Source organism: Eucalyptus grandis, chromosome 9, assembly GCF_016545825.1.
Source record: "Eucalyptus grandis isolate ANBG69807.140 chromosome 9, ASM1654582v1, whole genome shotgun sequence".
Lineage (NCBI taxonomy): Eukaryota > Viridiplantae > Streptophyta > Magnoliopsida > Myrtales > Myrtaceae > Eucalyptus > Eucalyptus grandis.
In genome coordinates, this window is record NC_052620.1 from 35,828,941 (window position 1) to 35,847,979 (window position 19,039).

Here is a 19,039-nt window from a genome sequence, read left to right on the forward strand (position 1 = left end):
CAATATCTTCTTCATTTTCTACTTTAGGCTGGAATTTGTTCTGAAAAACCCACGGTGGGCTCACAATTTTATTTAAAAAGTTACATAGATGAATTGTTGAAATACGTCACTCGATTTTTTATCAATGTGATATTTACATGATCGATAAAAAAATTACAACACTAAAGTGAGTGTTCTATGAACTTTATCAATAATATTTGCACATTGGTGTGAATCAATAGACTTCAGTTTTGCCAATTGCATTGAACTTTGATTTATGCCTAGATCAATGTACTTTGACTGTTTTCCTGATCAATTTTGGATGAATTAGGGTGCGTAATTCTATTATGGAGAACAATTTCTTTTTAAAAATAGTTTTTTTCTATTTTTATTTCTTTAAATAATTTATGAGTAAAGGAACGCATTTAATAAATACACAAAATTTATATTCTCAAAATAAAAAAAGAACATGAATATGTTTGATATGATCTATAATTTTTTTGTAAACATAGAATTTCTTTTAATTTTTTAATATTTTTTCAGTTTTTTTTTTTTTTTCTTGGTGGGGAAGAAGAAGAAGATGATGATTTACTTCTACAAATTGTTCTTGGGAACAAGAAACTACTTTTTTTTACTTCTTATTTCTATTCCAAATCTATTCTTTGGTTATTTTTCTATTTCAGGGAATAGAAAAATTAATTGATATTATCAAACAGATTTATGTTATTATTTTATTCCGAAAAACAAAAGAATAAAAAAAAAATAAAGGAGTAGAAATGTTATCATATAGACCCCTATACACTCAACTTGTTTATGGCAGAATATATCACACAGGAAGAGACTCGTTAAGCTCATGCAATTTCATTTGGGACCGCACCGACCCTCATTTAGGTGGGGGAAAACGATGCAAAAGGAAAGGCCAAAAGAAAGAAAGAAATTCTTAGAATAAAGATATGCATAGAGAGAATGAGCTACCGTCAGGCCAAGGAGACATCAGAGTGGTTGGCAACAGGGACGAGGCTTTTAAGGCCGAGGGTTGCATCGACCAATGGTCGGGTCCATAAGACTTGAGAAATGGCGAGAGTGGCCTTTGTCGTGAAAGCTTGACCTATGGGATTAGAAATATCTAGATATATTTAGAATATTCATTTGGATCTTCCAAATATATCGAGATATATATAGAAGTTCCACAATTTTTCTCTCCCACATCATTCTTATCTCAACCGAGGTGAGAAAAATTCACAAACCCCACAGGATAAATCGCTTGGATATCACTCCATGTCTTATCAATTTGCACTCTCATTTATGAGCTGTCTTCATCTTTAATACCGAGTTAGCTTCATCAACATGCAATTAGGCATCGGTGATTCCACAGCTCTGTCCAGTCAATCTCTCTCTCTCTTCTTTCTCTCACCATCGATTGGTCTTTTTGACACCCTTTTTTGAGGTGGAAGTCATGATGGGGTCTTCTTTTATTGGATGCTGCCCAAGTTCAACAGTTGAGTTAGTAAGTTTTTTGGCCTCTAACGCATAATCAATGCCGATATCGACATGCAATCCCTCCAATTTCCCACTCACTGCCCGGCAAAGAATTTGCTTCATTGGACCGAAAGGAAAAAGTTCGCAATGACTGCCAAAGAGAGATTCCCCCGGTGGGGGCCCCTGTCATTCCCACCTAGAACCTTTGAAAACATTGGTTTGGTAGATCTTCTAAACTTTTTTGAAATATGTATGTATGCATGTCTTTGTGTATATGAAGTGAATTGACCAAAATGATCTCCACACTTGAGTATGCATTCAAGGGTTAATTAGGCCCACCTTTTTATTTCTCATGGTGGAAAATAAATATTCTACCCTTTTCATCTTCTCTTGTTGAGAGGTTCTAATGTAAATCTTCTCACCCGCTCTCCCGATTTCAAAAGTTTGTCATAGTAAGAATTTATGTAATATATTAGAGCATGCATGCTTCGGTATATTGCATGATATTTATTCTTTCATCAAAATTTACGTATGATTTCTCCAAAAATTATCATCGATTTCTACCTCTTTGATCCTTTGTATCTAAACTTTCATTGTTTTGTACAAGAGATCATTTCAGCAAGTTATTTGGTCTGAGATTTGATTTAGATGGATTCATATTTCAGTGAACTTACATGTAATTCTCTTTGTTCAAATAGTTTGAGGCATTAAAAGTTATTTACATTTTATAGCTAAATTGGTTGTTCTGCGTTTATAATGATGAAAAATTTGAGAGATCATTGAGAGTGCGATTGTTTTACAGAAAATGAGATTTGAAAAATATTTTCCAAAAAAACATAATCATTTGAATCACCTGACAAAATGAATGAATGAATGAATGAATGAAAAATACTTTTATCGTCTACGGAATTATTTAAATATAAATTAGTATTGATAATGACGGTCATTTCAAGCAATTAATTTTTGGAAATATTTTTCAAAATATTTATTTTCCGTGTAACAAATAGAGGCTCATGAGTGAGATGAGTATTCGTAGTTGTTGTTTCGCCACCTTTATGGTTATTTTGAGAACAACGGTTGTTTGTTAATAACAAAAACTAGAAAAAAGAAAGAAAAGGAAACTCATTGTTTGATTGAACGCCTTTTCTATTGAATAAAAAAATATCAACATTTTATAAAAGCTCGTGCTATTTCCATCCGTTTATTAATTTTTGACATCCCATTTTACATTGAATTGACTACACTAACCCCCATGGGCTCTACTCTAAATTTGAGATTATTTCTTACCTTCTTTTTCTTTTTCATTTGTTCGAATTTTATTTCTTACCCCCCTCAAATAATATTAATTAAACGTGAAGCCACGCTTGATTCAAGACGGACGCTTGCCTTTATTTCTTCTTTTTTGGTTTTTTCCTTTTCTTTTTAATTTGGAACAAAATTTGTGCACCTCTTTTTAAAGAGCAATTATTTGCTAGACAGCTACCTTATTATTAATTTTTTTTTGGAAAAAATTATTTTGTTGATGATTTTATATTTATTTTTATATCAAAAATAAGTTATTCAAAAAGTAATTTAAGCACAAGTAAGAGAATAACCTTTGAGTAAATTGTGTATTATGTATACATTAGTCACAATATTCAATCTTTGAGCAAATATGTATCAAAATTTGAAATAAAAAAATTCACGATCATGAGAATAATCTACGGATAAAATTAACCTTTCTTAACTCCAATATATGATTAGTGCCTTGCTTGCTCATGTTATAATAGTGGAGAATGAGTTTTAGAGAAGACAAACATGAACTTCACAAAGGAAATGTTAAAATGTAATGTTTGGGTGAGGATGAATCGGCTCTGCTGGTGAAAAAAAGTTGCTTGAAAGTGATGTAAGTTTTTCTTTTAATAAAATTGTAATGTAAGTTTTCTTTTAATAAAAAAAAAAAAGAAAAAAAAGGTAAGATATAATATTAGATTAAGAGCGGGAATAGTCAGGGATAATGTAGTTATGCCAATAATAATGGATGAAAAAGATAAGAAATAATCTTAAATTAAGAATGAGACTTGCAAAAAGTTAATACAATCAATTCATTATGATAGGAATGTATTAGGAGCCAATAAGGGATGGAAACAAGGTAAGCCTTTATAAAATGTTGATTATATATATGAAAAAGTCAATGCTAATACTGCTGAGCTAAAGTGCCATTTAACATGAGGGAATTATACCAAGAAAAAGGAAACATATTGTTTCTAAACTTAGGTCGAGGAAACTAAAAATATTTGGCTAGATATCCATATTTATTGAAGGTCATAATGGTCGGTTCACTGGAGCTAAATAGAATTTGAAAATAGCGCAGCCACCTCCACTCACATAAGTCGTGTCGGATCATATAGAACAAACGATCGATCTTCTTTTTATCATTAATTAAAAAAAAAAAAAAGAGGAAAGGAGAAAGACTTCCAGTGATCAACGGCTGCGAATAACGAACGGGCGCACCGAAAAAAAGGTCCGTCCTACGCTTTTCTGGCACTCAGTTGGCGACAATAATTACGACGTTCGAAGACTTGAGAGGGTTTATATATACCTAACAAAAGCTAAAACACCAAACTTTGTCCCCATCTACACCTGTAACCAACCTTGGCCAATCAGGAATCGACACCTGGATACGGTCGGAGATTCCTTGACTCTGAAATTGTTTTTTCTCTTTCGGGGCTTGAATCGGGCATGTGCACAGCTTTGAATTGGTCGACCTCGACCGGTCATCCCCCCTACCAATGCGTATGATTCGGGTTACCGTGGCCTGTACGTAATTCAGTGTGACCAGTCGTCCGCCTGCCCTTCGTTGGTGATTAGTAGCGTCCCGAAAATGACCGTGCTAGGCGCGCTCGAAAGTGATCAATGCATTGAACGGCAAATTTGACATTCAAATGATCTCAAATGCCATAGAAGGGCGTGTCCTGGTGCATGAAACCCAGTTAGAGTAACTATTTTGAGCGTATTTTCATAAAGATCGGAGCTCTCCAGTTTTTATTTACTTTAAACTTTAGATCGGCAAGGTTAGCATTCGCTGTCATGATGTTTGGCCCGGTGATGAAAGGGTCACTTGTTTTCCATGAAGTCACGGATTCGATTCATATGGTGAGAGCCAATCTCGTAGTCGTATCGATTGGTGCCGAGAGATCCGTCGGTGTTTCTTCGTGTGCAAATAACAATCTGTCCAACCGAATCTCCGTGAGACCAAAACCACCATCTCGACTCAACTCCGTTTGCACAGTTGATCATGTCTTCAAGCAAGTCATGGAAGTAGAAAACTCCCACCGCCTCGCAGGACCTTAGCTGCATGACCTCCGTTCATTCTTTCATATTCTCCATTTTCGATTTCTCAAAATCTGACCACCCAGAGGATTAGAGCAATTTATCACTTCCCGGGATGTTGATCCTTGCGTAACACATGAAGATCCATCCACTACTCGGTTAACACGGACGATCTAGGTCGAATCAAGAGCGAACCGAAAAATGGGTAAATAGGACAAGACTAGAGCTTCTATCCTCTGAAAAACTGTATCTCGCAAGCACTTCCGAGTTACTAACCCACGTTGAGAATTACCATCCTACTACCTTTTCAACAAAAGATCGGAGACGAAACCCAATGGCTGAAATGCTAAGAGTTTCTAGCTTGACAATCGCTTTCACCATAATGTTTCGAAACTCAAAAAGGGTTTCCAACAATTGCTCCCAACTGCAACTGCAATCTTTTCTTCAATTTCTAACCCAAGTCCTGGAGCATGATCTCCATGGCTTTGTAGAATCGACAATTATGCGAGAGGATGCAGCATGGTCCGACAATTTCTCAAGTCATTCATGCACGAATTCATGCAAGTGAGATTCATGACCACATACCATCAAGAAAAAGGTTCCTTGCTGTCCAGACAAAGCAGCTCGATTGCATAATGACTACTAACTTCTACAATGTTAAGGTATATCTACATCTAAAAACTTTCCAGGTGACTACAGTGTACGCAAATCATTTTGCACCTTCCATCAGGGATGGAGGTCAAACAAAGCAACTGCTAAAACACTGTGCGCTCTGGGAAGGAAACAAAATCCCAATATTCATAGACTAATTCAACCGACCATCAGATTTCTTGAGGATACCTGTCATGCAGATTACTTTATACAGCACAAATGCCCTGCTTCTTTAAGATGAGATGAAAATTGAAGCGGTTCGAGACTAACGCACAATTGTCATTTGTCAGCATGACGCAAGGCAAGTTGGTATTCCGGATGAGGGTTGAAATCCCAAACTCTTGCTTACCCTATTGCTTAGGGAGTAAGCCGAGTAGTTTGTTATATATTTGTTCTCTAACAGCATCTCTATTACTTGCGCTCAGAGTGAAAACTTCTGCTCCTGGATGATTCCTCAACCGCGCAACTGCAGAGACAGATTTTTAATTAACAGAGCCTGAAGAGTAACACTTCAACATTAAACATGTCATTTTCATTCTGCTTAAGATTCTCAGACATCACTTTTCTCTAAAAGACTTTATATTATATGTCTGTAAAGATTCTCTCCCGTATTATGATGCCATGATCGCCAGTCTACTGCTAAGAAGGTACTCTTCTCTCTCTGTTTTTTTTTTCTTTTTTTGGCGGGGGTGGGGGGTTTCAAAATGAAGGTGCTCTACTCTTCTTAGCAGTCCTATTATGCAATAAAAATTGAAATGCTGATGCAGCAACTTATGAGTAGCATCTGCCTATAGAAAACATACCTCCAGGTATATCGCGACCGTTCTTTGGAATGGGAATTGATGCCAAGAGCGGGATATTGGACTGGAGAACCTTCAGGACAGCTGGGAAGAATGCCGAACTGTATAGCTCCATCTTACCAACTTCATCAATGATATAGAGATCGGTATCTTCCTTGACCTGATGATATGGTCATTCAAGCTTCAATCAATAGCCCCCTTCTAGAATGTTAAACCATAGATACAAAATATGAGCAACAGAAGTATGCGGCAAAACTGAGGATTCTAGAGGATCAATCAATACTAGGTAGTCATTGTGGAGCCAGGCCTGGGAATTGCCATTAATTAACATGAACGGCATATTAAATTTTGGACAAAACAAGTAGGACTTCAGCTTGCAAACATGACAAGATGACTAGACTTAAATAAAAATAAATAAATAAATAACAACAACCAAATTCACAGGCCTCAACAAGTTTTGAACAATTGATGTGGAGATTGCCAAGTACAAAACTCATTAATTTTTCTGCCTCGATGCCAAGAATACAAACTCAATGCACACACAAAATAAATTGAGATAAGTCAACCATATCAGGGACTTAGAACAACAAAGATGAGGAGACACATGTTCATTTCACAATCACAACAAAGTATGAGGCATCGGAACTTAGAAATGAAATATCCACCTGCAACACGGGTAAAGCAAGTGACTCGAACGAAGCTATATCTACTTTGTATTTCCCAACAGTTGGCCATCTGAGAGAATCTGAACTGCCACCGCAAAAGATGCATTAGCAGAGAGCGAAACTGTAACTAAGCCATAACAGGCAGCAAGGGAAGCAAAGATGAACAGTGAAGTTTAGCACGTATAGAGTGGAATGCTCCAAAGGGTAAGCAATACACAGGTATGTAACCTACCTAACCACTTAATATTTTTTTGGCTAGGGACCACTCAGCAATTCGACGCTTTTGCTAAAATAACCAGCTTCTTGAAGATAGAAAACAGCATTTGGTTGTTAAATTAAAATTTTCATTTCTTCAATCTCCTCAGTCTCTCACGTTCAAAGAAACACATTTGTCAAATCGAACACTTCTCGCAATGGGTTTGTGCTGTCATTGCTAGTAGGCGGCTTTGTGCCAGCAATCACTTGATGCAAAGGGCAGAGCCTTATACGATCATGCATTCTGGTGACCATTAAAACTCAAAAGATCGACCCAATCAGGGACAAGATGAGATTTAATATGCAATCGGTTCAACCTGCAGAATTTAACCAACCACTGTTCTCTTTCAAGATCACAGCAATGCAGCAACATAAATGTGCAGAAAAGATAAGCACCATTTTGCCGAGGCTACGCGTCGGATTCTATGCAAGAACTCGACAAATTACAGGCCCAGTGATCATATCCGAAATTTCCAGCTATGATCTATCGACCCCAGCATGATACTGAACCTTCTATGACCCTACATGACTCCTAGAGAGAGAGGGAGAGAGAGGGTACGTGGAAATGGTGGAAGAGGCGAGGGGACCAGTACGGCCATCCAACGTGACCACCTCGAAGCCGACTCTGTCTCCTCCTTCTCTTATCTCACCTGCACCAACATCAGCCCACCCACGGTAAACCACCCAATCAACCACAAATCTTCACTGCAACCGGAACGAGGAAGAGAGAGAGAGAGAGAACATACGGGTATAGAAACCCTGGACTTTCAAATGAGGGTTCGAGGCCTTGAGCGACTCGAAGACTCTCGTTATCAGAGTCGTCTTCCCCACGCCCTGCGACCAAGAAAGTTCCCCATTGATGAGCGAGCGAGCGAGCGAGCGAGAGATGAAACCTCCTCGCCGAAACACCGTACTCAGAGAAAAATCAGAGACGAGCTCAGCTCGCTAGAGAGAGAGAGAGAGAGAGAGAGTAAAGAGGAGCTTACAGGAGGACCTGTAACCAGCAAGCACTTCCCAGGAGCCGCCATTGCCGCCCCGTCCCGCCCTCTCTCGAGTTTCTTCTTGTCTTCTTCTGCGTTGGGGCTTGCAAAAGAACCGGAAGTTACCCAAATCGCCCGGAACCGGACTGGACCGGACTGCCCAGAACCGGCAGTAATCATGGAGACTCATCCGGTTGCCGATTTCAGTAAATTGGAACTAATGAGTACCGATTCACTTTCCCCTTGCGGGATAGAATCACCTACTCGGATTAAACCGGTATACTTCAATTTTATTTGAGATTATCCTATGTATTAAGAACATGAGATTGATGTTGAATAAGAATTTATTAACGTGTTTCGTCATCTTTTAACCAAACACATATAAGCCGTTTGATAAAATATTTCTGAAAAGAGATGTTTGAATCAAGATCGCATGTTTTATGTTAAGATCAAATCGATTTCATGTGAGTTTATTTTATAGATTTCACGCATTTGGGAATGATTTTTTGAACACAATTGATTTCAAATTTGATTGAATTTTTCAAAAAAAGATCGTGGTTTTCTTGGGGACATCCTTATTGGCTCTAAGGACTATGGATCCACTCGGGAAGAGTCGGGTTATCGAGTGAATTCATGAAATCAATGAGTGGTTTTCAAACTGATCTTTAGTGGGCTATTTCGAGTTCCAAGGTAGAACCGTTGATTCAGATTTCAGACCATACTACCCAGTTCCACGTGAACTATACGAAGAAAAGCCCATTGACCACTCCTTGAGCCCATGGGCCCATGGCTAAGCCCGACCCGATGGCCCACCAACTCGACAGCCCGACGGTCAGCGGAGATTCAGAACTTCTTCGCTACGGCACGTCTCGTCGATCGCCCGTTTCCCCCCGCTCTCTCCCTCCGTCTCGGCGATTCAATTTCACGCGCCGCCGCCGCCGCAATGGCCGAGCTCCCGCCCTATCCCCGATCGAGCCGTCTGAATTCGACCTCGTGATCGTCGGCACCGGCCTCCCGGAGTCGATCCTCGCCGCCGCCGCCTCCGCCGCCGGCAAATCCGTCCTCCACCTCGACCCCAACCCCTTCTACGGCTCGCACTTCGCTTCCCTCCCTCCGGACGACCTCTCCGGTTTCCTCGACCACCCCCATCCTTCCTCTCCGGACGCCGCCGCCGCCGCCGCCGCCGCGTCCGGAGGCGACGATCTCGAGGCCGCGAGCATCGACCTCCGATCGCTCTACTCCGACGTGGAGATTTCCTCCTTCGCGCCCGAGACGCTCGAGCAACACTCGAGGAAGTTCAGTCTGGACCTGTCGGGACCTCGGGTACTGTTCTGCGCGGACAAGGCGGTCGATGCGATATTGAAATCGGGTGCTAATCAGTACGTGGAGTTCAAGTCGATCGACGCGAGCCTCGTTTGCGACAAGGGTGGGAATCTGGTGAATGTGCCCGATTCTCGTGCTGCCATCTTTAAAGATAAGAGCTTGAGCTTGGTGGAGAAGAATGTGTTGATGAGGTTCTTCAAGCTTGTTCAGCAGCATTTCAGTGGAGATGGTGAGAGCGATAGGATTTCAGAGGAGGACTTGGCGAGTCCCTTCGTTGAATTTTTGGCGAAGATGCGATTGCCGGAGAAGATTAAATCGTGAGCTCATGCGTTTCGAATTTCCTCATTTACAACTTTTTTCCAATTCAATGAGATGTGATGGCTTATTTGAACAATGTCCAATGTGTGCGGACGAAATATTTTGTGATGCTTCGGTTTAGCTAGAATTGATAAAGCTTATCATTTGGTGTGTAGGGTTATTCTTTACGCGATAGCTATGGCAGACTATGATCAGGAAGATAAGGAGGCATGTAAAATTGTGATCAGTACGAAAGAAGGAATCGAGCGTTTAGCACTCTATCACTCATCAGTGGGCAGGTTCATTCTTCTTCTTGTCTCATTCTCAACCTGTATTACTGGTTCGTAATGAGCAACATGGCAATTATTCCTGAGTGATTTCTCTGGCTTGCATATGCCTGGAAAGAATTATTGTTTTTTGTTTGAAAGCTTAAGTAGGATTGACAGATGGGCAGGTAAGAAGTCTATTTGGCCTGCTGCTAATGATGACCTTTAAACTAGACGGGGTGCTTAATGAAAGGTGGAAAGGCATAGTTGGGAAGGTGAAGTTTCTGAGACCAGAATATGAGGGGAACTTATGCCGACAGCAATTTCCATTAATCAGCCAGAACTCGTATAAGTTTTTTTTTTTTTTTTTTTTTTTTTGGGTTGGGAAGTAATGAAAGCTGGATAGACTGGTCCTTATGTGTGAAAAATGGTAAATGCTTTTTTGAAACTGCAACTGGAAGATTGAGACATCGTAGTTTTGTAGTGTTGAATAAGCATGTCATATCTCTATGAGACATCAATTATTTAATTACAGATCATGGCATTGTTAAGATGCTAATGTTATGATTGGGATTTTAGCAGCCATTACTCTGATGGCTTTACTGGTTTTGTTATAGATTTGCAAATGCTGTTGGGGCTTTGATTTACCCAATCTATGGTCAAGGGGAGCTTGCACAGGCGTTTTGCCGACGTGCGGCTGTTAAAGGGTGCATCTATGTAAGTGCAGTAACAGGTCCATGAATTGTCCTTTTGCTTTGGCATCACTGGTTAATGATGCTGTCCACCATGCATGCTTTGCACTCTTTAGTTACTGTTTTGTGTTGTTAGTTATTTTCGCTTTATCTTGGTCCCGAGATCAGGCCTTTACATTCCTATCAGATATCTGGAATTAAAGAAAAACACAGAGGAAAATCATATGTTTGGAGGATGAGATACTTGGAGTGATGTATGAAAGGCTTGTTTATGAATATGCGTTTATTTTACATCTTTACATAGATGACAGAAAGGAAAAGAACTGATCAGGATATTCAACAAGTGAGGATGATACCTGAATATATGTTGACAACCATGGTTAATAGCTAGCTATCCCCTTCAAGATGCAGCCTGTCACGGCTAACTTGCTAAAATTACTACAGCATATGAATGCAAATGTAATTTGCGACAGGAAGTTAACATGTTCTGACGATCATTTGACTGTCTCTACATGCAAAATCCAGGCAAACGGCTCCTTCATCCCGCAGAATGACCAGACAATCCATATTTGAGCAAATTGATGGGATGAAAAAAATGCATTGAACATTGTTCTGATATCAGAAACTGCAAGACATACGGCTTTGTCATTTTAATTGTTATCAGACCTTCCGTTTTATATATTTGTTCAGGAATAAATTGCGGTTATGAAGTTTGTTCAGAAATATTAAAGATAGTACAATTAACAGTCCGCGATTTTATTGGTTTCAAGGAAGAAGAGTCACAGTCAAAGTCACCTATGCTGCTGTTCTACTACAAACCTTAACATCCTACCTGTGAAATTGATTTTGAAGTTTGGAATAATATACATATACATGCTTGGGCTACATTAGAACTCATATGCAAGTAATTGGCTCAAAATGGCACTAGACACTGTATGGTGTGTTGTACATGGACTTCTATAGAATGTGATGACAATGTTCATTCTCTACATGTGAAGAACTGAGTATAAAGCTGAATGTTAGCTGATAAAAAAAGGATAATCTTTTTACTAATTGTTGCATTTCTTGGTCTAAAATTTATTTGTACAGGTTTTGAGAATGCCAGTGATTGCATTGCATATCGATAAGGTACATGGTTATGACATTTTTTTTGCAGTATCTGTTTGTCTGTTTATAAGAGTCCCACCTGTGTTATTGCTTGGAAGTTCTGCAGGAGAGTGGAGAGTACAGAGGTGTTAGATTAGGTTCTGGTCAGGACATCTTCAGTCATAAGCTGGTATTGGAACCATCATTCACAGTTCCATCGTCGAGAGGCTTGCTACCGCAGAATTCTCTTATGGAAAACGCACAAGTTAAAGCAAAGATGGCTAGAGGAATATGCATTCTGACAACTTCTCTGAGACCAGATGAATCAAACTTTTTGATTGTGTATCCTCCAAGATGTAAGACCGTTCATTAGTTTTCTCTGTATGTCCGTAAGGTGGATAACCTTAGTTTATTTACTGCTTTCTGGGTTTTACTTGACCTCTAGCTTTGTATCCGGAGCAAGTCACATCAGTTCGTGTTCTGCAGATTGGTGGTAATTTAGCCGTTTGTCCCTCTGGCATGTAAGTCTGTCTTTGTTCCTCAAATAATATGACCTCCTTTAAGAATATAGCCTAAAATTTGCTAGGCAAGACTCCTGTTTCAGTGCTTTGCAAGTTTACACTAATTATTTCGTCAGCTTATTCTAATGGAATGAATTTTAGTTGCTGGATTTCAAATTATACAATTGGATAGGTATAGGTCTATTCTTCTTTGAAGTATTAATTTACTTTGCATAGTCGCTTCAAAGTGAAAAATTCAGTCTTTAATTGCGCAAATAAAAACATGGTAAAAAGAAAGAACTGAGAAATAATCCATATTTGAAGTGGGAAAAGAAGGTATTTTTTGTGTGGTCATCTTATGGTAGGATGTAGAGTGTGCCTCCATCATGTTGCTATCCTGATCTAAAGAATATGAAAAAATTGGGGTAAATGAAAATATCTATTTATACCTTTATTAAGTTCTACAAAGATTTTTGTTTTTTGCTTTTTAATTGCAGTTGATTCCTGTACGGGTCATATTAACGAGTGCCCTGGGTCGTGGCACTTGTTAAGCATGCTTACTCAGCAATGCTTGAATTTCAAAGTAGTGATTGCATATAGTATGAAAAGAATAGGGAATTGAAAATTCCAATTTGCAATTTAATTTCTGAACAAGTGCCCTTACGGCTCTCTTTAACTAAGTCCTTCCTATATTGCCTGGTCAGGAATGTCCTGACTCCTGACTTGGATGGAGATTTCACATCTTTTAAAGTTTTTATGGCTACAAGAATGTATTAACAAGGTAGATTTTGTTCTAGAAAACAGTGAGATGAGGGTTTTATTATGCCAAAGTGGAATGATTAAAGTTTGCAAGAAAGAGACACATCTCCTTTTCAAGAATATCTTATCGAGTTTATATATATTTGTCCCCAATCAGGTTCGTGCTATATCTTTCAGCTTTGTGTGATGAGGCCAGTCAGGGGAAGAAAATATTGCATAGAGCCATAAATGCTCTGATCAATCTTGATGATTCCGAGATTTCTGAAAGCACTCCTGCTTCTACAGTACAAACGGAGGAGGCTAGAGCTGATCCTCTTCTACTTTGGAGGGCATTGTATATCCAAGAACTGACAGCGGTCTGGTTCTTTTGACCTTTCATCTCTGGAGCTTCTCATGTCTTATTACTATTTTAGTTTTGACCTATGTCTGTTAAGAAGGGTGTGTTCTCCATACGTTGCCAACCCAAAACCCCCTTCAAATGAGTTTTTTTTTTTTTTTTTGGGGTGGGGGGGAGAAACAAGAAATGGTCAAGCACCTGGGGCTTAGGAAAATTTTTTATAGCCACGTATGGGATTGTAAGCTTTTAAATTAGGAAATTTGTCAAATACTGTTGTATCCGCATAAAAGTATTAAGAACATGTCTCAGGAAAAAATTATTGAGAGCCATTAAACAAAATCTGAAAATTTTAGTGGATGGAGAAAAAAAAAAATGAGTGTTTTCATGGAAGAATTATTCAAATGATGGGTTCTTGGTCTGTTTAGGAGTTTATGGTTTGCTAACTCCAGAGGCACCAATCTCAGAAAAGCTCGTGCTTTGCATGCCAAAATGGCTGAGGAGGATTCCTGTGGAGTCAATTCCTAACTCAATATCCATATCTTGTTTGTGAGAAAGAAAAGAATTGTCAAAATTCAAGTAGGGTGTCCCTACTCTTTTTTTTTTTTGGACCAAAAAAAAAAGTAGGGTGTCCCTCTAAGCTGAGAGAGAATCACAGTAAAAAGGTCACCTCTCAAAGGTTGATCCACAGTTCCAATGATTGATCTGAAGTGGCCCTTTAAAACATTGGTATTCTTGTAGAGATCTTGAAGAAGATATGGGTCATTTGAATGCAACACTGATCATGTCTTCGGGGCGATTCTCCCTGTAGTGTTCTGATTACTATATTCTTTTATTTCAGGGGCAAGTTGGAACTGTCAGCTCCACCCCCATGCCCGATGGAAGTTTAGGTTTCAATGATGCTCTAGATGCGACTGTTAAGGTACACATACAGTTAACAATCCTCAGGTTCTACGTTCAAGGTTCTGTTCTCAGTTTTTCATTTCTCTCAGGAGTTGATATTCTGGAATTTTCTTCTCCCTCCTTTTAGTTGGGTTAACTCTATAATCTCTTCATTTTAGTTTGTCCGTGGTCTAACGGTTGTATATACCCAAATGAGCAAATAGGACCAAGATTTTGGCATCAATAGTTTTGGGAGATTATTCAACTTACCATAGAAAGTACCTTTTCTGAGTTCTTTTATTTTATTTTAGCATATGGAATGATTATTACTACTTAAGTTAATTGTTTTTATCCATATGATACCTATCAAGTGTAGAAAAGATAATTTGATTGGGCTTTACCCATCTTTATGTTCTGAGCTGGCTTGACATTGAACTTGGTCCAAAACCAGCAAAAGTTGTTTTCTAGTCTAATTTCACCTTGTATTTGTATTTCTAGGTTCACTTTTTGAAAACTTAGTTTAATCTTTGAACTAAAGTTCATATTGCAATACTCCCAAAAGAAGAAGTTACTGCAACATAGAGCCCACTGGCCTAACTCTGAGTTTCTGATTGGTCTGAATGCTTAATATGAAAGTTATGTGTTAATTTGTGATCTTTATTCAATTTGACTTTTGAAACAACTAGGCTGAATACGAAACACATCTCTGTGTGCTTGTGTGGGAACGCATACTCAGGCATGGATTCATGTGCATATCGTCTGTTTAACTCATTTTGGATAGAGCTGCCACTCACTTTCTATTTGTAATTTATGGCCTACCTTTGTTTCTGGCAGCTATTTCAGACGATTTATCCTCACGAACCATTCTTTCCGGAGACACCAGCTGAGGATCCTGAGGATGATGGGGCACTTAGTGTTGAGACTTGAGTGAAATTTGTCAGAAGTCATCTTTTCTTTCATATGAGCTGGGAATCAACGAGTTCTGTGCTATTGCTGGGTACATGAGGACCTGAACCTCTGGTGCAAAAAATGGCTTGTGTCCTCAGCTGAGGTTGCAGCAAATCAAAAATGATGCATGGAGTTGATCCCCCTAAGATTTTCTCCATAGGTAGGAGCATGCTGTGGATTACCTTTTTTTTCTTCTGAAGATACTTTTATGACACCTTTTCTTACTCAGTTCTTGTAACATCTACTTGGTTACTGTAGCGCGTTGTCGTGCTGTGGCTTTACAGACATGCTGAGTTCTGCCGAAGAGACACCTCTCGGTCAGTTACTTAGACCACTATGTAGACTACTGAAGATTTTCTGTACTGAACTTCAGATGCAATCCATTTCCTTTTTCTCTTGTCACTCATTTTTCTTTCTGATTCTTGTTATGTCTTTTGAGTGGTGCATGTAATGGTTCACTTTTGGCCCCTGATAAAAAAATTCCCCTGCATATTTTGGTCATGGTCCTCGGGTCTTTTTCTGTTTCCTCCTTGCATGATCTCCTTAGTTTATCATTATGATAATGCGCGTTAAGATGAGAGTAAATCGACCATTATATGAGTTGGAAGGTGTTCCATATTCACTTCAAATTGTCGTATATAACACAGGTACTAGCTAAAATTCTTAAATTTACTGTACACTGGACATTGCTTCATCCATGGTCAGGGGCTTGCTTTCAACACATTTGATCTTCTGATCTTTCCATGAAGGAAGCGTGCATGTGTTTCTTGCCATGGTCGGCATGTTCGCTGTTGACTTTAGATTATATGTTTGTGGCTTTGTGAATGTGGGTGTCAAAAGAGAGAAATGGAAAACCCTTTTTCCCAGTTCTTTGCACTTTTTGGACTGGAATCGTGTAACTCGGTGGTTGACCCTTTTTATTGTTTGTTCCACTTGAATTTGACAGACCTAGCACCTAGAAAAAAATGCAGGCTTTTTGCACATCCTGAGTCAATCACGAGGCCTCGGATATCCACATAACCGATAATGCTCGGATCTCGCTATCTCTATTTTCCCTTGATTTCCCAATTCAGTAGCAGAAAATTCCCCTTTCTTGTTTCTAAAACACGAACCTTTAACTGTATCAGACAGTGACTTCACTGATTATCAAATGAAATCCCATGTCTGCACTTAGATTGAAGTGCATATCTGGCTGCTTCACGAGGCTCTCGACAGCCTACTGCTCCACTCATCCGTCCCCATGAAGTGAAGAAATTCTCATTCGGTAATGATGAGTCATGATATCATTTTGGTTGCTGATTAGACCTCCATTGCTCATTTTAAAACACTTTTTCTCGGAACAGTGAAAGCACTCCTTTGTAAATGACTAATTTTGTGATGATTGTCCATTTCGGGGCAATGGCTCTCTTCCTTCTCTCTGTAGTGCACTTGGTAAGAGCCCTTTTTCAATAAAGTCCAAAGGTGGACTCTCTTCCGCAGACCATGACGTGTACATCCGCAACTTGCTCTTGCGTTGAACAATGCATGATCTTGTCTCTTGATTGGATCAGATCCGATGCTTTCAGTTAAGATAAGCTATTCATTTCATCGTGCTTGCGCTTTTGAGCGAAGTTACCATTAATTTTTTAATGAACGTGATTAGTTATATTCCCAACGGGGAAGATTGTCTCTTAATCCTTGCGGTTTAGTCCAGTGGAAGACTTTGCATATAAAATCATTGTAACTGAGAAGCTGGTCAAAGGGTGATGCGAACAAATTAGAGCTTCCCAGGAATTGTAAATTGCAATATGATACGGGTCCGCCACACTGGACGGAGAAAATTTCTCGAAGATCTCGTCTTGCAATTCAAAAATTCCTGTAGCCTGGGGTCCAGTGGCGTTAAATCTGGTGCAGAGGAAGTGGTCGGTGCATTGTATCTAAGCAGTGCATGACTCGAGCTGCGTTCTCATCCTTGAAGCAAACTGAAACAACCTGCGGATCGAAGATTTGGGAAGTTGTCAAGCAGCAACCTCCGTGGTACGTCAAACTTTGGAGAACTGGTCAATCGTTCACACGAACGGGGGCACGACCTGGTCGTAAAAGAAGGAAGACCGCGTGATCATCAGCTTGCTTCGTGCGACACAAGGTCACAAAACGACAACGACAGCCCCAACATGGTTCATTTGATGCCCCCCCCCCCCCCACAAAACCGATAAGGCTGTTAAGATCCATTGGATCTTGATCACCTCTTTCTACTTCACTTTCTTTCTCCCCACCGCGTAACGCCCGCGTAACCAGCTCCTTCGCAGCCCCACCAGGCCACCGGCGAGGGCCTTTATGCCCTCGAGCAAGGTGGCCCCTGTGTGATTTGGGGAAGGCTTTCACGGTGGTGAGTGTCGCTAGTAACCCTTGCACAGTGAAAAAAAAAACAATAAGAAAAATTACAGAATTATCTATGTTAGCTCTTATTGTCTCAATTGTTGTAATATTAATGCGGAAACACTAAGATCTTGCAAATTAAGTCATTGTGAAAATACCAGATAAATATAGATGAGAAACAATAGGTATAACGGAGATTTACATTATTCGATTCGAATATCGGTACTTATATACATACAAAAAGTTAGTAACAAATAATCTACTAATAGTCAGAGAATTAGAGTTACAATTGTTCACACGCTCAAATATTTTCCACATCTCGATTTAAGTCTGAACACAAAGTGTATACAAATATATAAACTCACAACATAAAATCACTATGTATAAAACTCCTCCGTGTGCGACCAAAAGTGAATGTCACTATGTCGTCGCTTCATCCTCTTCTATGGAGTCTATTGTGTGAGATAGTCAATGTCATGTTAGCAATTTTCGGATTTTGATAATTTTCCCCCAAGAAAACTCAACAGTCATTTCACTTGCACGGGTAAAATTTGATAGGCACATAATTAAAGTATGTGTGACATGTTTGTTCTTTCTTTATCTACTTAGCATCCAATAGAAATCATGGGTTTTATAAATTATTATAATTATATTATTATTACCATTATAATCATCATTCCGCCATTCGTAAGGAAATCGTGTTGGGTCTTGATCAAAGCGTTGAGCATTTTTTTTTTTTTTTTGGCATTTCAGCAGCGGGAGAGAGTAATAATATAGCTCGAGAAATTCTAATATCGCGGATTAATAGATAAAAAAAAGTACGACAATATGGCGTTTCGCAAAAGTATCAATTCTACGATGGTGACCAAAACCTAATAGCTTGACCACCCGAAAAGAGGGCGAAAAAAGAAAACTTTATTAGTACAATGCTTGACAAAAACTCAAAAATACTAATTGAAAAATAAAAATTGATTGTATCGATCATTTCATTCGCATCTCTAGTACTCCAAATTGTCCTTATCCCTTTGGCATTTAATATACCATAGTCTTGTGATCATTCCTACATTAGATGACTCTCCTCGCACAAGCCTCGAAATCCAATGGTGGCTCGAAAAGATCGGAACTACCCATGTCAATCTCGAGGCCAAGACATCTAAAAGTTAAAAACATATCAAGTCTTAATGCAAAAAAACAACACAAATGGTTCCTCAATTTTTGTCCAATATGCAACGTGATTCCCAAATTTTTAATTTGTTCAATCTAATTATTGAATTTCAGCTCAATGTGTAATGTGATTTCTATATTTTCAATTTGTTCAATGTGATCTATGAACTTTTGATGCATATTCAACTTAGTCCATAAGTTATGTTCCATGTTGTCTATCGAATACTTTCACATAATTCATGAACTAAGTTGAATATGTATCAAAAGTTAAAGGATCACATTAAACAAATCGAAAGTTTAAGTACCATA

At 39.0% G+C, this 19,039-nt stretch overlaps 2 protein-coding genes across 3 annotated transcripts; one reads left to right on the top strand and one right to left on the bottom strand.

The window, feature by feature from the left end:
- Positions 1-5,317: 5,317 nt before the first annotated feature.
- LOC104419575 (cancer-related nucleoside-triphosphatase homolog) lies at positions 5,318-8,278 on the bottom strand. Of its 2 annotated transcripts, XM_010031279.3 has the most exons (6): positions 8,128-8,278; positions 7,888-7,975; positions 7,701-7,791; positions 6,887-6,971; positions 6,225-6,381; positions 5,318-5,887 (listed from the first exon to the last, which is right to left on the bottom strand). In XM_010031279.3, the coding sequence occupies exons 1-6, from the start codon at positions 8,167-8,169 to the stop codon at positions 5,772-5,774; spliced, it is 579 nt and encodes a 192-aa protein (XP_010029581.2). In that variant the 5' UTR covers positions 8,170-8,278; the 3' UTR covers positions 5,318-5,771. The 2 variants fall into 2 exon arrangements, with proteins under 2 accessions (XP_010029581.2, XP_039157479.1); XM_039301545.1 differs by lacking the exon at positions 8,128-8,278 and having other exon boundaries at positions 6,887-6,966.
- Positions 8,279-9,064: 786 nt separating this feature from the next.
- LOC104419576 (rab escort protein 1) lies at positions 9,065-15,709 on the top strand. Its single transcript, XM_010031280.3, is given in 10 exon segments — positions 9,065-9,083; positions 9,086-9,761; positions 9,918-10,040; positions 10,625-10,724; positions 11,789-11,827; positions 11,913-12,141; positions 12,231-12,306; positions 13,202-13,400; positions 14,220-14,300; positions 15,095-15,709. Coding segments are annotated over 10 exon segments (1,635 nt in total). The 3' UTR covers positions 15,188-15,709.
- The last annotated feature ends 3,330 nt before the right edge of the window (positions 15,710-19,039 follow it).